The following is a 15,622-nucleotide window of genomic DNA, read 5'->3' on the forward strand; positions in this document are numbered from 1 at the left end:
GGTTCACCTCCGCAGCACCATTCTACCGGTTCCACGCACACCATTAGACACTTGGACAGCCGGGTGGTTCACAAATTCCCTTTTTATTTTCTGTAATACATGCAAGGTACAGTGGAGTAGGTGGGAATTAGCCTACGGTTGGTCTGGATAACTCTCTCTGGGTAGCGTGGGTAGAAGAAAATTAGCATGCAACCTAAAACTACGGATATACATGTCATGGAATCATCTCAAAATAGTGAGCAAGAATCACTACCCAAACTGCATGATAAATAATGGCTTCTGTGTACTTATAACCCAGTAAAACATAGTTTATGCCAGACCTCTCAAAACGTGACCTACCCTTTCAGTGTCCAGAATTGCTTTGAACAATTTCATGCGAACTCCTACTACACTGTACCTTGATACCACTAGAGGGCGTCATTGCATTATTTAAAATAATTTAACCACATACTACTCTGTTACACATACATACATACATACATATATATGTATAAACACACACGCAGACGCATATATTTAAACACACACACACACACACACACACACACCTTTCATCAAGTTGACCGATTTGTGTCGTATTTGAATCTATAAAATAAAGATCCAGCAGAGGGCGGTGTTGCATCCGTTTTGTACATTAATACCCTGCACCATCCTGGCTTCAAAGTAAAAAAAAAACGCACAGTTAAGCACAATTTATACATTATTCTTCGTTATGCAGCTAACTTCGTTTACATATGCTGGCTCAGTACCGTTTTTAGGTTATAATTAAAAAAGGTCTGTAATTTACTAGATGGATAATAATAGCGTTTTAATTTTTTTAAACCCCGATTCCCTCCCCGGTCAGTAGGGCAGCAGCGGGGCGGGTCAGGCTGGGGTTGCCAGGTCGGGAGGTTTCCGGATCATGGTGACATTACACGCTAATCTGGACAACAACAACAACAAAACAGACTGTGAACGGACTGGGAAATTATGCCAATTCTGCTGTATTAAGAAACTGAAAAGCTCCCGGGGACAAGGGAAGACGAGGTTCGGGGGGGGGGGGGGGGGGGGGGGCAGCTCTTTATTTAGACCTAAAACATAGAAAGTCTAATAATAATAATAATAATAATAATAAACGCCTAAACGGTACGCGGCGTTGAACGGGGCTCGGGGTGTTTTCGGGGGGATTCTGTCGCGCAGACCTGGCAACCCCGTTGGAATATGTTCTGCTCAGTAAAAGTGTCTGCTGCATGGAACCAGGAAAACGCCGCGGAGCAGCAGCGTAGAAGGTACGTCTGCACCGAACTCACACTTACTAGACAACTCCCATGCGCCGGGGATCAAAACTTTGTTCGACTCCACCAGAGGTGGCCTCCCGAGGTCAAGTTGAACCCTGTTCTCCTGGCCGTGTCCACTTTCTGACCGCCAGACCTGGTCCTGGAGGCCCCACATGTCTGGAGGTTTTCATGTCGCCTGGGCTTAATTGGTTAATACTGTTGAGAAGGTGGAGGAGGAGCCTCCAGGGACATTGTTCGTGGTTCGGCTTGCCAGGAAACCTGAGATGCTTGATCACAGCCGCAGGGAAGAAACCCGGCCTGCCGATGAACACTTTTACTCAGTAACCAGCCGTGTTTCCTGTCTGGCTATGAGAGCTCTCCAGGTTCTCCCCGGTCACGCCGGTGTCCATGCTGGCTTGTGTGGAACTTTACGGTAAAGAAAGAAAGCCCAGGCAGAAGAATGTGTGGTGGGGGTACAGTTTCCCCGACAGAGGGTGTGGCATCGGGAACAGGCACCGGGCCAGATCCGCCATGAGTGAGGGTCCCAGTGGGGACGTGAGGAATAGTTGCGGCGCCACACCCACACAGTCTTGGTGGAGGACCGTTGCCAGTCTGTTGCCATGCAGATCGTCATCAATGTGATTTATTAATATAATATCAGAATACTGGTGGTAGCGGGTGGGACCATAAAGTCCCGGGTTCAAACCCCACTTACTACCATGGTGTCCCTGAGCAGGACACTTCATCCTGAGTGTCTCCAGGGGGACTGTCCCCGTCACTACTCTGGATAAAGGCCAGAAAAGGACTGATTGGTGATTATGCATAATACAAAATCCATCATAATAAACAATATCATTTACATTTACAGCATTTATCAGACGCCCTTATCCAGAGCGACTAACAATCAGTAGTTACAGGGACGGTCCCCCCCTGAGACACTCAGGGTTAAGTGTCCTGCTCAGGGACACGATGGTAGTAAGTGGGATTTGAGCCTGGGTCTTCTGGTTCATAGGCGAGTGTGTTACCCGCTAGGCTACTACCACCCATCTTGTAGTAGATTATTTATGAGACGGTGCAAACAACAATGCTGAAAATCGTGTTTTGCACAAGTTTAAATATGATTTAATGTTCTTTGGTAGTTTTACTTTTTACTTTCCCTCCTGGTATGATGCAAACGCAGCGAATGTGTGCGTTACATGACGAGAGCGAGCGCTGGTCTCCCCACGGATGGTCTGGATGATTGGATTTCACAGTTTGCTGCACGAGCAGTCCAGCGAGCAGGCACCGCTGTTTCATCTCCGCCGGCTTCCAGCGAACGTGGCAAATGTCTCCGGGTTTTGGCTTCTCAGGGCATGCGACTGGCTTTTTTGTGCATTTTCGGCAGCATCTCCACAAATCGGAAGACTGGTCAGTTCTTCTCATGTCGTGAACAGACTCAGGTCGAGACATGGTGCTTTGTTGTGTCTTTAAAGCATATTTTGATCTTTAGAGCGCTATATGGTGAGAGGAGGTGAAAACACCAAAAGCAATTCCCTGCCACCTGACCCTCAAGAGATCTTACAGGGGTCTTCAGCACCAGCAAATTGCAATTCACATCATGGCGCGTTCCACGTTCAAGGTGACTTGGCCAAAGCTGACTCGGCAGAGCAGGTTTACTTTTTCATTTACATTTACAGCATTTACCAGACATCCTTATCCAAAGCGACTTACAATCAGTAGTTACAGGGACAGTCCCCCCGTGGAGACATTCAGGGTTAAGTGTCCTGCTCAGGGACACGATGGTAGTAAGTGGGGTTTGAACCTGGGTCTTCTGGTTCATAGGTGAATGTGTTACCCACTAGGCTACTACCACCACTTTTTCCACAGTCAAACCAGCCTTTGCCCTAACTAACACCGGCGCCATTTATGTCTCCTCTCTGGAGGGTTGGAGCCATTTTTTCTCATGTGCCACCTGTTGTTTTGTCCTAACCGGACACCTCGGCAAGTTTACGGTGTTTTTCCTTCTCTGTATTTCTTGCTTGGCGTAGCTGTGAACATGCCCGGTTGTGCCCTTCTTTTGCAGGCCCTGTTGGACCCTCACACCGGGTTCCCAGTCCCTCTGCTCATCCACAGGGCCCAAACTCTACATCGGCACTTCCCGCATTCCGATTGGCCGGCGTAGACCGAGATGGAGCCGATATTCGCCACGGGGATGGCGGCGAAGCTCCGCAGCCAGTGGGACCGCGACGGTGGACTGGGCCAGAACCACAAGGCGGTCAAGTTCCTGTGTCAGGACTTCGAGTCGCTGAGGGCCCGGTGCCTCCAGAGCCGGACGCTATTTGAGGACGACCTGTTCCCCGCCGAGCCGGCGTCGCTCGGGTTCAGCGAGCTCGGACCACGTTCGTCCAAAACGCAGGGAGTCCGCTGGAAAAGGCCAACGGTGAGAGACGGCATGGATAACGGAGTCGTTTCAAATATTTTCCAACTAGATGGTTATCCTTTTTATTTTTTATCAAAAAAAGTGTTGCCAGATGTACGAAAATGATGGTATTTGTACAATAATTATTGTATTATACGATAATTTTACCACATATTTTCATGGGATTATTTAATTAGCACGACAGTGTACAGATCGCTGTTATCTCGGTTGGCTTGTGTACGTGCAGTTGTCTCACGTGCCATTTATAGTCAAACACACGATCCACAGACCACATCCGGCCCCCATACGGGTCCTTTCATACAGATCTATTATCATTTATAAAAGCACTGACAACACACAAACTACGGATCCCATAATGCAGTGCTTCGGATGCCTTGCCGTACGCATTGGTAAAAGTTGCATTGTACACTATAATTTGCATAAGTATATAATAACGTGTTATTGAAGCAGATTTTCTGAGCAACATCAGAATGGAAGTTGCAGGTGTAATGCAGTAATTCCAAGTCACCCTGTTTAAGAGGGACACCAGGTCTAGAACCAAGAACTGACTGAGAAGGGAACTGAAGAATACTGTGCAGTTGGAAAGCTGTTGTGATGGCAGCAAAGTACCTACGTTTACGGCATTTACCAGACGCCCTTATCCAGAGTGCCTTACAGTCAGTAGCTGCAGGGACAGTCCCCCCCTGGAGACCTGGGACTATAGAGCTATAGTAGCTGAAGCGGATTGACTTTTACCTCCCATTTTGGGCGGATTCCTTGGGGAAGAAAGTGAAGTGTGAAACACTGCAGACACGGTGACGTTGTACCCGGCAGTAGAGCATGAGGCTCGAAATCTCAGGGTCGTGGGTTCGAGCCCCACGTGACTGTTGGGGCAGTGCTGGCCTAGCGGTTAAGGAAGCCACCTCACCTGCTAGGCCACCACCACCCCGGAAAGGGGGCCGGCCCAAGACGAGCCCTTGGTTCCCATTGGTGGAAGGCAGACTTGAGCCAATCAAGTCCCTAAGCGTCGAGTTCCTTGTGGTTGAGTGAAACTGTTCCGAAACCTCTGGACTGTTTACAAGTATAACCGGCACCAGCCTAGAAATATACCTGCGTCTGGATTGCTAGAATGTGGGTTCTTCGCACTCGACCACCACGTTCCGCTTCTACAGTCTAACCTTCCAGAGAAAGCCTGGACTTCCTGGCCACCGTACTATAATGTCTTGGAGGACACTCTGGGGAGCTTCAGAGCTTCTACAGTCTAACCTTCCAGAGAAATTTCCCGGCTGTGGTGGTACGGTACGGTACGGTGCAGCTACTGATGGGCTTCCCCCCCGTCTGAGGAGATAAGCGTGCTCTCTATCAGCCAGAGACACGCGTGCTGGTGATGAGGCGGCACTTTCGGCGCGGGAGCTGCCTGGACGCGTGACTCTGAACCTCCATCTGCACCCGGCTCCTGTTTCCTGTTAAGCTGCGTTAAGTGCCGTCTATTGTTAGCTCGCGCTCCGCCATCCCCGGGGCGCTCTGAGGCGGGACGTTCACCTGCCACCATGTGTAGTGGCAGCGCCGGGAACTTTACACTGATAGATGCACCAGATTAATTTTTTTAAATTGGGCATAATCATAAACCGATATTAATGTGCAAAGACTAGGAAGTTTGGACACACGTTCTCATTCAACGTGTTTTCTTTATCTTCATGACCATTTACGTTGGTAGATTCTCACTGAAGGCATCAAAACTATGAATGAACACATGTGGAGTTCTGTACTTAACAAAAAAAGGTGAAATAAGTGAAAACATGTTTTATATTCTAGTTTCTTTGCTCTGATTACTGCTTTGCACACTCTTGGCATTCTCTCGATGAGCTTCAAGAGGTCGTCACCTGAAATGCTTCTCCAACAGTCTTGAAGGAGTTCCCAGAGGTGTTTAGCACTTGTTGGTCCAGCTCACCCCAAACCATCTAGATTGGGTTCAGGTCCGGTGACTGTGGAGGTCAGGTCTCCACTTTTTGTTAAGTACAGAACTCTACATGTGTTCATTCATAGTTTTGATGCCTTCAGTGAGAATCTACCAACGTAAATGGTCATGAAAATAAGGAGAACGCATTGAATGAGAAGGTGTGTCCAAACTTTTGTCCTGTACTGTATGTTAACACCTTTGCACTACAGTGTACTTCTCGCCTTGTGTGTGTGTGTCTGGTCCTCTGCAGGAGATCTGCGCCAGGCCGGCGTTCATCGTGGACGGAGCCACCCGTACCGACATCTGCCAGGGAGCTCTGGGTGAGTTCGCGTGCGCCCTGAATCACGTACATGTACGCCGGAAGGCCGTCTAATCCACTTACGTTCGCATGAATCGCCGCTCTGGGGGCTTAAAACAGATACGGGTCGTCTGGCCGGGGCCTTTGTTCCAGCCTGTGAGGTTTAAAAACCTCCACACCGCCGACCCGGCCGACCGCAGACTGTCGCGGTTACGCCGGACGCTTCATGATCTGTGCGCCGCGCGCTTCAGCAGGATCCACAGCCACCACCGGTTACACCGGGTCTCGTGTCCTCATTGAACATGAATATCTTTGCTTGCGTTAAAGTTACTTTAACTGCACAGTGGAACCAGCGCGGTTCTGGACTCATTTCACCGCGCGTTCCACTGCTGCAACTATACACGTGACGCAGAAGAGTCTGGAATCTTTCATTACTCTAATTTACATTTACGGAATTTACCAGACGTCCTTATCCAGAGCCAGTAGTTACGGGGACAGTCCCCCCCTTGAGACACTCAGGGTTAAGTGTCCTGCTCAGGGACACGATGGTAGTAAGTGGGATTTGAACCTGGGTCTTCTGGTTCACAGGCAAGTGTGTTACCCGCTAGGCTACTACCAGCCATTATTAATTATTATCTGCTTTTTTTTCTCAAAATGATTTTTATTGACTGTATGCAAGAGAAAGAAAACAACAGAAAGATCAAATAAAAATACAATGCACACAATATTAAAAAGATCTCAATAAGGAAGTCAATTCTGTACAGTACAGTGTTATCTGCTTTTTTTATTATCTGTGGTTCGGACGTTATTAGAATATATTTGATTTATATCTATAGCTGAACAAATACGGTTTTATGTTCCTGCGGCGTGCGGCTTGGACGTCATGTTTAACTCGTGTGTGTGTGTGTGTGTGTGTGTGTGTGTGTGTGTGTTAATTACAGGCGACTGCTGGTTACTGGCCGCCATCGCATCTCTGACCCTGAACGACAACCTGCTGCACCGCGTCGTTCCTCACGGACAGGGCTTCGTTGGTGGATACGCCGGAATATTCCACTTCCAGGTCGCGACCCCTGGTTATTATTACCGTTCGTGTTGGTCCAACATATCTGACTTGTGAAGGTTCTTTGTAGAAGGTGGAGCCCTGAGGTGACGGTGGCTGTTTTAACCTTCACAACAGAAACAGGCTCCATCAAGTCGCCGTGTGGGCGTGGCTTGATACCAGAGCCGGGTTGTTCCGTGTTTGAGCTCGGGGCGCGGCCGTGACTTTGACCTGTAAACACACTGACCAGCAGCACCCACACCAGAGAACATCAGGGTTGAAACAACTTCTGCTGCTCCACTCTGTGTATTACACCTGCTCAGTGTGTGCGTGTGTGTGTGTTGGGGGAGGGGACCGTAAACGTCCACTACGGTTCCACTACGAACCCGATTACAGCTCAGAGATTCTGGTTATGAACTCTCTCGCTCGTATACACACTCAGTGCACAGACAATTTTTTTGTAAACCACACAAGCACAAATAACTCATTTATCATCCTGTTGTGCACACACACACACACACAGTCGCTCCAGCACACACACATTTTTCCAACATGAGTGCTGGGATTCCAGCATGCAGCTGAATCACATTATTGCTCCATCTTGATGGTGTGTGTGTGTGTGTGTGTTGGATGGGGGAAGTGCATTTGTGTGGTAACGTGCTGCCAGCACGCTCTCTGTGTGTTTGTGTAATTATGAGATCGGTTTGCTGTGGAGCAGAGCCGGGGGATCTGATTGGATTACAGGATGTAATCTCGGTGTGTCGGTGTTTAACTCTGAGAGAAGCTTCTCCACCCAAACGCCGCCTGGCATCCCGAACGGCGACCAAATTCAACACGAATCAACATTTCAGTTTATTAATGAATCTTTGTTAATGAATCTTTATTATAGAGACGGGGGATCTGATTGGATTACAGGATATTAGCTCTCGGTGTTTAACTTTGAGAGAAGCTTCTCCACCCAAACGCCCGCCTGGCATCCTGAACGGCGACCAAATTCAACACGAATCAACATTTCAGTTTATTAATGAATCTTTGTTAATGAATCTTTATTATAGAGACGGGGGATCTGATTGGATTACAGGATATTAGCTCTCGGTGTTTAACTTTGAGAGAAGCTTCTCCACCCAAACGCCCGCCTGGCATCCTGAACGGCGACCAAATTCAACACGAATCAACATTTCAGTTTATTAATGAATCTTTGTTAATGAATCTTTATTATAAGGTGGGCCTGATTCTGTGGAGTCAGATGAAAGTGCTTCTACACCTTTAGTAAGCACTGTGTGTGTGTTCTGAGAGTATCAGGGTGTTGTAAAGTTGGGCAGTGAGTCGTGTGACCTACCAGCGTCAACCGTGCTGTGATGACACCGCGCACACACACACACACACACACACACGTCATCGTTAGTGGCGATACTTCAGAATCTGATGCTTATTGTTGCTATATTCTGCAGCAGATGGTGAATCCCCACGGATGATGCACGTCTTCTTTTATTCATGATATTACGAGCGAGGCTGTTTTAATATTCATCGCAGTTCATGAGATGGACTCTGTAGAAAAGGTAGAGAATATAGCGAGTTATGCATGAAAGCGATATTCATATTTCGCTGATAATGAGGAGCCTTTTGAAGGGAGAATCCGTGTCTGAATATTCTCTCATCACCTGAGGAGATCTGGGCTGCAGCATGAATTATTAAATCCCGCTTTGATCGGACCATCGCGCCACCCCTCATCTGCATGGCAACACAGATTTTCCTTGGAACCGATCCCGGACCAGCTCCCCGGCTGAGCTCCGTGGAGCGACGAGGAAGGAGATCCGATCCTGGACCAGCCGAGGAGCCGAATGATGCTCCTTAGCGGGGGAACGCAGGAGGAACGGCCACCTTGTGGCGGCTTCTGGGGTTTCTTTTTATTAAATACTTTTATGTGACTGCAGAAATCTCAGTTTTTGAACCACAGTTGCGCTCCTCATGCCCTTTCAAAAAAATCCAGTCAGTCAAAAAGAACATCTTAACACTGTTCGGGCAGGTGAGGAAGCGGCCCCGTAATCAGAAGGTGGCCGGGTTCAAATCCCGACACGCCAAGGTGCCACGAGGTCCCCTTGATGAAGGTACCGTCCCCACACACTGCTCGCCTGTCATGGTGCCCACTGCTCACCAAGGGTGATGGTTGAATACAGAGGACACGTTCCACCGTGTCACCGTGTGCTGCGCTGCAGTGTCTCACAATGACAATCACGTCACTTTTCATTAAAAACTAAAATTTAACCCCAAAAATGGGAATGTATGAAGTTGTATGAAGCCTCGTTCCCGTTTGGTGTTAGTAAGTTGCTTGTGACTGCAGTTCTGGCAGTTTGGCGAATGGGTGGACGTGGTGATCGACGATCGTCTGCCGGTGAAGGACGGGAAGCTGCTGTTTGTCCACTCGGCGGAGGGGACGGAGTTCTGGAGCGCCCTGCTGGAGAAAGCCTACGCCAAGTGAGTTTCTGTGTGTGTGTTTTCGTCAACGAAATTTATGACTAAAAACCTTCGTCAACAAACCTTTTTGATGTGATTGAGTCGAGGTGAAAAATGCTGGTCAGGTGACAATAACTATAATGAAATTTACATTTACAGCATTTACCAGACGGCATTATTCAGAGCGCCTTACAATCAGTAGTTACGGGGACAGTCCCCCCTGGAGACACTCAGGGTTAAGTGTCCTGCTCAGGGACATGATGGTAGTAAGTGGGGTTTGAACCTGGGTCTTCTGGTTCATAGGGGAGTGTGTTACCCGCTAGGCTACTACCAGCCCATATATACCACTACCATATATCATGTGAGACTAAATATGGTTTACAAGATAAAAACTAAACTAAAACTAAAATAACGTTATTTCCTCTTGTTTAATCTAGTTATTGTATCGCGGTTTCTGTTTCCGAACGGATGATGTCACTTCCGCAACACGCAGTGACCGCGACATTAATTGGATTTCAGGCTTGAGTCTATAAAGTAGCTATAATTTAATATTTAGATTATTTTTTTTGTCTTTTCTACTGGGTACTTATTGACTATATTGACTGGGTTTAATGGAATTGCATCACTGAAGAAAGAGACTAAAAAGCCATTTTCGTGGATTAAAATGTCATCAGTTCTTGTTGACTAAAACTAGACTAAAATGTTCATGGATAATTCTGACTGTAAGACTAAACATTATAGTCCGAAGACTAAAATTCTGGGTCTTTAGTCTAGAACGAGTCTAATAAAAACTAAGATGGCGGCTCTGACGCAAAGACTCGAACTGCAGGCTGAACGGCTGCTACGAGGCCCTGTCGGGCGGCAGCACCTGTGAGGGCTTCGAAGACTTCACCGGCGGCGTGACGGAGATGTTCGACCTGAAGAAGGCCCCGTCCGACCTCTACAGGATAATCCAGCGGGCCGTGGAGAGAGGCTCGCTGCTGGGCTGCTCCATCGACGTGAGTCCACCGCACATCTCCACCCCGACGGCCGCCGCTCCGTCCGCGCGTCTGAGAGTGTTTCCGCCATCCCGCAGATCACCAGCCGCTTCGACATGGAGGCGGTGACCTTCAAGAAGCTGGTGAAAGGCCACGCCTACTCTGTGACGTCAGTAGAAGAGGTACGTGCGTCTGACGTCCACTGTTGTACGTGGTGATGTCATTTGATTATGTCATTTGTGGGGTTTTCTGCGATGTCCGCGTTCTAGGTGGCGTACAGGGGGGTCCCTACTAAGCTGGTGCGCATCCGGAACCCCTGGGGGGAGGTGGAGTGGACTGGCGCCTGGAGCGACAAGTAAGTTGCTCCTCACGGACGCGATTAAAGGTGCAAAATCAGAGGACAACTTCTGACGTCCCACAACCCGAAGCCGCTTGTCCATCTGACGTGGTCTCACAAAGATCTCCTTTCACCTGAGACCACCTGCCGTCCTAAACCTTCTCACCCGATGTCCTACTGAGTGCATTTAGGAATCATTCGGCCACTCATCATCATCGTCATCATCATCTAAAAGTGACGTATCTGGCGTTTGTCCTGCAGCTCCAGAGAATGGGACGGTGTGGATCGATCAGCCCGAGAGCGCCTGTACAACCGCAGCGAGGATGGAGAGTTCTGGTGAGAGAGAGAGAGAGAAGGAATGAGTTTTCATCTTTTTACAGAATAGTTTTATTTTCATCCCCTCAGGATGTCCTTCAACGACTTCCTTCGGGAGTTCAGCCGCCTGGAGATCTGCAACCTGACGGCCGACGCCCTGGAGGCCACGCAGGTGAAGAAGTGGAGCACGGCTGTGTTCCAGGGCGAGTGGAGGCGGGGCAGCACCGCGGGGGGATGCAGGAACTTCCCTGGTGGGTTCACACGTGTCAAAATAAAAGTCCCCCTGTTGCTTCCGGTAAAGCAGTGGTTGACTTGTCAGGTCCACCCAGAGTATGGTTCTGAAGTTCCCATGGGGGTCCTAGTTCAGAGAAACATTCTGAATTTGGCCAACCATCCCACCGTTTGAAGGTTAAAACATGCCGTGTTAAAGGCACAAGACCTGACCTTCTGATCTTCTCTTCTCCCGTCAGCGACGTTCTGGATCAACCCTCAGTTCAAGATCACGCTGCAGCACCCCGACATCGCCGGCCACTCGGACTGCAGCTTCCTGGTGGCGCTGATGCAGAAGAACCGCCGACAGAAACGCAAAGAGGGTAAAGACATGGAGACCATCGGCTTCGCTGTCTATGAGGTGAGATGCGGGCCCATCGTGGGCGGCTGGAAGAGGCCAGAAGAGTTTTTTTTTTTTTTTTTTGGTCGATGCATCTTCTCATGTGTGGAATCTTTTCCCCCAGGTTCCTTCAGAGGTGAGTGCAAGAACGTTCTTCCCTGGGCGGGAACCCCTGTTCTAGACCACCGATTGTGTGTTGACCTGCGCAGTACGCGGGACGGTCCGGGGTCCACCTGAAGCGCGACTTCTTCCTGACGCACGGCTCCAGCGCGCGCTCCGAGCTCTTCATCAACCTGCGCGAGGTCAGCACCCGCTGCCGCCTGCCACCCGGCGAGTACATCGTCGTCCCCTCCACCTTCGAGCCGCAGAAGGAGGCCGACTTCGTGCTCCGGGTCTTCTCGGAGAAGCCCGCCAGCTCCGAGTGAGTTCCGGGACGGCGAGTTGTGACTCGAACCGCGTACTATAAACACCAGAACCATCCAAACGTCTCCAGATTTCAAATTAAATTTTATTTGTCACATACAAGGTGCACACAGTGGAATTTGTCCTCTGCGTTTAACTCATCACCCTGAGTGAGCAGTGGGCACCATGACAGGCGCCCGGGGAGCAGTGTGTGGAGACGGTGCTTTGCTCAGTGGCACCTTGGAGCGGATCGGGATTCGAACCGGCAACCTTCTGATTACGGGGCCGCTTCCTTAACCGCTAGGCCACCACTGGCCCTGCCACTGCCCCCATATTGCAAACATAACCAAATATTACACTTTTATGAACCCATAAATTACATAATGATGCATATCTAGCTTATTCCAGCATAATATGACACCATGTCCCGCACAGCAGAGTCAACCGATGTTATGAATGTTATAAATAGCGTTGCTCATGCTTCTTCATGCCTTCATGCCCAAAACTCGCACTTTATTTTACATAAATAAAAGTTTTACCTCTTTTATCATGTCTGTAATGTGTTTTTAATTTTTGTCTAGTATTAGAAAATATTAACAAATTCTGCTTTGGCACAAATCTGATTCCATAATTAAAGTGGTGCGTCCAATTCTCAGGGAACTGGACGATGACGTGGCAGCGAATATTCCGGACGAGGTGAGAGATGAAGGCTTTGAACAGGATGTGGAGAAGATGCTGAGTTGTTTCTTGTGTCGTGTGGCCTGCTCGGTCGGTTGATTGATTGATTGATTGATTGATTGATTGGTGTAAATCTCGTCAGCCACGTCTGAATGAGAGCGAGATCGACGCCGGATTCCGGAGTCTCTTCAGGCAGCTGGCGGGACCGGTAAGGACGACAGAGACAACGGAGTCTGGTCTTCATTGTCCTTCACCGCGTTCATCTCCCTCTTCTTCCCCGTCCCTGCCGTGTTGTGTGTAGGATATGGAAATCAGCGTGACCGAACTGCAGACCATCCTCAACAGGATCATCGCCAAGCGTGAGTCTCTGTCTCACACACACACACACACACACACACACAAACGAGAGCATTCCAGGAGTACCGCTGTTCTCTACACACAGATAAAGACCTGAAGACAGACGGCTTCACTGAAGAGGCCTGCCGCAGTATGGTCAACCTCATGGACGTATCCCTGGCTGTGTGTGTGTGTGTGTGTGTGTGTGTGCGTGTGTGTGCGCTGAAGTGTGTTCGGTTTGTGTGTGGTACGGATGTGTCAAATTGAGACACTTGATTGAATTTTTTTTGACAGATCAACGTTGTTCTTAAACAGCAGGGGGCAGCGATGAACTTCCCGTGTTGTCTGCTGTTTTGCTTTAACATGAGAAACAGATGTTGGCTGAGTAGGACGTCCTCCAGTGTGGCTCAGGTTGCATGCATGTCTATGCTGGAAGAAGAATGTGGTCCTCAGAACGTCTAGTAGTGTGGTGGTCAAACTCGTGGTCCACATCCAGCGACGTCACTTTACATAGATCTATTATTACGGCCCCGTGATATGAAGTGCTGATTAAACACCATCTACAGGTCCCATAATGCAGTGCTTCAGTTGCCTTTCCCAACGCAGTCTTTACACCGCAGCCGAACCTGTACGTCGACGGCAAAGGGGCTGTGAAGCAGCTCGGAATTCTTTTTTCACACTTCAAAGTCACCAAAGTGCCGTGCGAACTCTGACTTTGTCAATGAAATGTGCACTGCATTGTGGGATCTGTAGTTTGTGTGTTAACAGCGCTATATAATAATGAAGTGCACACACCTGAACTTCAAGCTGTTTGATGTGAATGTACTTAACGGACAACTGCAGACCGATGGCAGTGGCAAGTTGGGTCTGTCAGAGTTCCATATTCTGTGGGAGAAGATCAAGCGCTACCTGGTGAGGAACGTTTCTGATGCAGATGATATGACCTGGCTTTTCTGTTCAACCCATCACTATTCATTTTGTGCTCCCTCTCGCTTTCTCTCTTTGTCTCTCTCTTCGCTCCATGGCTTCCTCAGACTGTGTTCAGGAACTTTGATCTGGACAAGTCTGGCACCATGAACTCCTATGAGATGCGCATGGCCCTCGAGGCCGCAGGTACATCCATCCATCATCCCACCCACCATCCACCCACCCGTCCATCATCCATCCATGATCCCACCCACCCGTCCATCATCCATCCATCATCCACCCACCCACCCATCCATCATGCATCCATCAACCCCTTCATCTGCCCACACACTCGTCCATCCACCCATCCATCCATCTGCCCATCCACTCACACACCACCCATCTGTCCAGATTACTCACTTCCTTCTGTGTGTCTGTCAGGTTTCAAGCTGACCAATCACCTGTTCCAGCTGATCATCCTGAGGTACACCGAGCAGGATCTGTCTGTGGACTTTGACAACTTTGTTACCTGCCTGGTCCGGCTGGAGACCATGTTCAGTGAGTGTCGTTTCTGCTGAGCTCACGAACTGAGCTCATCCTTTCCCTCACTCTCCGTCTCTCTCTCTCTCTTCACAGAGACTTTTAAAATGATGGACACAGACAATGATGGGTTGATCTCCCTCAATTTCTTCCAGGTGAGAAGCTCACTTCACAATTATTCAACTCCAGCATTTTTATGTGTTAATTGATGCACGGTTGATGATTATGTGATGTCCATGCTACACGACTGCATATTTCTCCTCTCCTGCAGTGGATCTCTCTGACCATGTTTGCCTGACTGGACTCAGCATGGATAAATGGAGTCCTCCTCCTTCTTTTCATCATCATCGTCATCGCCATGTTTATTCCCGCAGTGCCTTCAATTCGTCTTTCCTCCCCTGGATACAAAGGGACCTGATCAGCCTGTACTTTTAATTCTGTGCCAAAAAAGGAACTTCCGTGCCCGTGGTGACGGGTCCCGGGCTTGAATACACGTGTGCCATGTTCGGTCGTCTTAATCTATTTTTGGGTGCTGGGACTGCGGGCATTTTAAACCTTCGCTGTTTCATGTTTACCGTGCTGGTTTCTCAAAGAATGGGGGGGGGGGGATCATCCAAATAATCACATTTGTGAATGTAGTACATTTTAGTACAATGTACTAATCATCAACATGAGTGAAAAGTGAATTACAAAAACATATTTTTTGGCACATGGTTCAGAAATGTTCGCAGCAGTACGCCTGTCCTGTGCCAAAAAACAAAAAAAAAAAGATTTTTAGTGCTGATATAAGCCATCCAATGTCTGAATGCCAAGTCGGTTTGATAAATGCTCGATTTCGTACCGCTGGGGGGGGGGGGGGGGGGGGGGATAATGCAACTGCTGTTTACTTTTTTAGCATGCACATTTATGGCTGATAACGGAATGCTCTTGTAAACTTGTCACTTGTTCTTAATGCTGCTGAATAAAGTTGTTTTTAAGAAGATCTTGCTTACCGTAAGAGGGAAACTCACAACGTGGGGGTTGCAGTATCAACAAAAATGCAGATTTAAGATCAACATCAATTTTAAGTCTAGGTAAGCTTTGAAGTGATTGTCACTTGTGATACACTGCAGCACA

At 48.6% G+C, this 15,622-nt stretch overlaps 1 protein-coding gene across 1 annotated transcript; it reads left to right on the forward strand.

Moving 5' to 3' along the window:
* The first annotated feature begins 1,191 nt into the window (after positions 1 to 1,191).
* capn1 (calpain 1) lies at positions 1,192 to 15,172 on the forward strand. Its single transcript, XM_028985074.1, has 22 exons — positions 1,192 to 1,268; positions 3,319 to 3,675; positions 5,865 to 5,934; positions 6,854 to 6,972; positions 9,293 to 9,426; positions 10,235 to 10,403; positions 10,481 to 10,564; positions 10,652 to 10,737; positions 10,981 to 11,055; positions 11,125 to 11,285; positions 11,505 to 11,665; positions 11,769 to 11,780; positions 11,854 to 12,065; positions 12,703 to 12,742; positions 12,867 to 12,932; positions 13,026 to 13,083; positions 13,167 to 13,231; positions 13,904 to 13,972; positions 14,095 to 14,173; positions 14,408 to 14,524; positions 14,603 to 14,661; positions 14,778 to 15,172. The coding sequence occupies exons 2-22, from the start codon at positions 3,424 to 3,426 to the stop codon at positions 14,802 to 14,804; spliced, it is 2,115 nt and encodes a 704-aa protein (XP_028840907.1). The 5' UTR covers positions 1,192 to 1,268; positions 3,319 to 3,423; the 3' UTR covers positions 14,805 to 15,172.
* Positions 15,173 to 15,622: the final 450 nt, after the last annotated feature.

The sequence above is a fragment of the Denticeps clupeoides genome, chromosome 1 (genome assembly GCF_900700375.1).
Source record: "Denticeps clupeoides chromosome 1, fDenClu1.1, whole genome shotgun sequence".
NCBI classification, from domain to species: Eukaryota; Metazoa; Chordata; class Actinopteri; order Clupeiformes; family Denticipitidae; genus Denticeps; species Denticeps clupeoides.

Excerpts from the sequence above, each read along its gene's own strand:
- capn1 (XM_028985074.1), top strand. The coding sequence starts at position 3,424 with ATGGAGCCGATATTCGCCACGGGGATGGCGGCGAAGCTCCGCAGCCAG. Across the intron at positions 12,933-13,025 it reads TCAGGCAGCTGGCGGGACCG|GATATGGAAATCAGCGTGAC; the intron begins GTAAGGACGACA and ends TGTTGTGTGTAG. Across the intron at positions 14,662-14,777 it reads TCTCCCTCAATTTCTTCCAG|TGGATCTCTCTGACCATGTT; the intron begins GTGAGAAGCTCA and ends CCTCTCCTGCAG.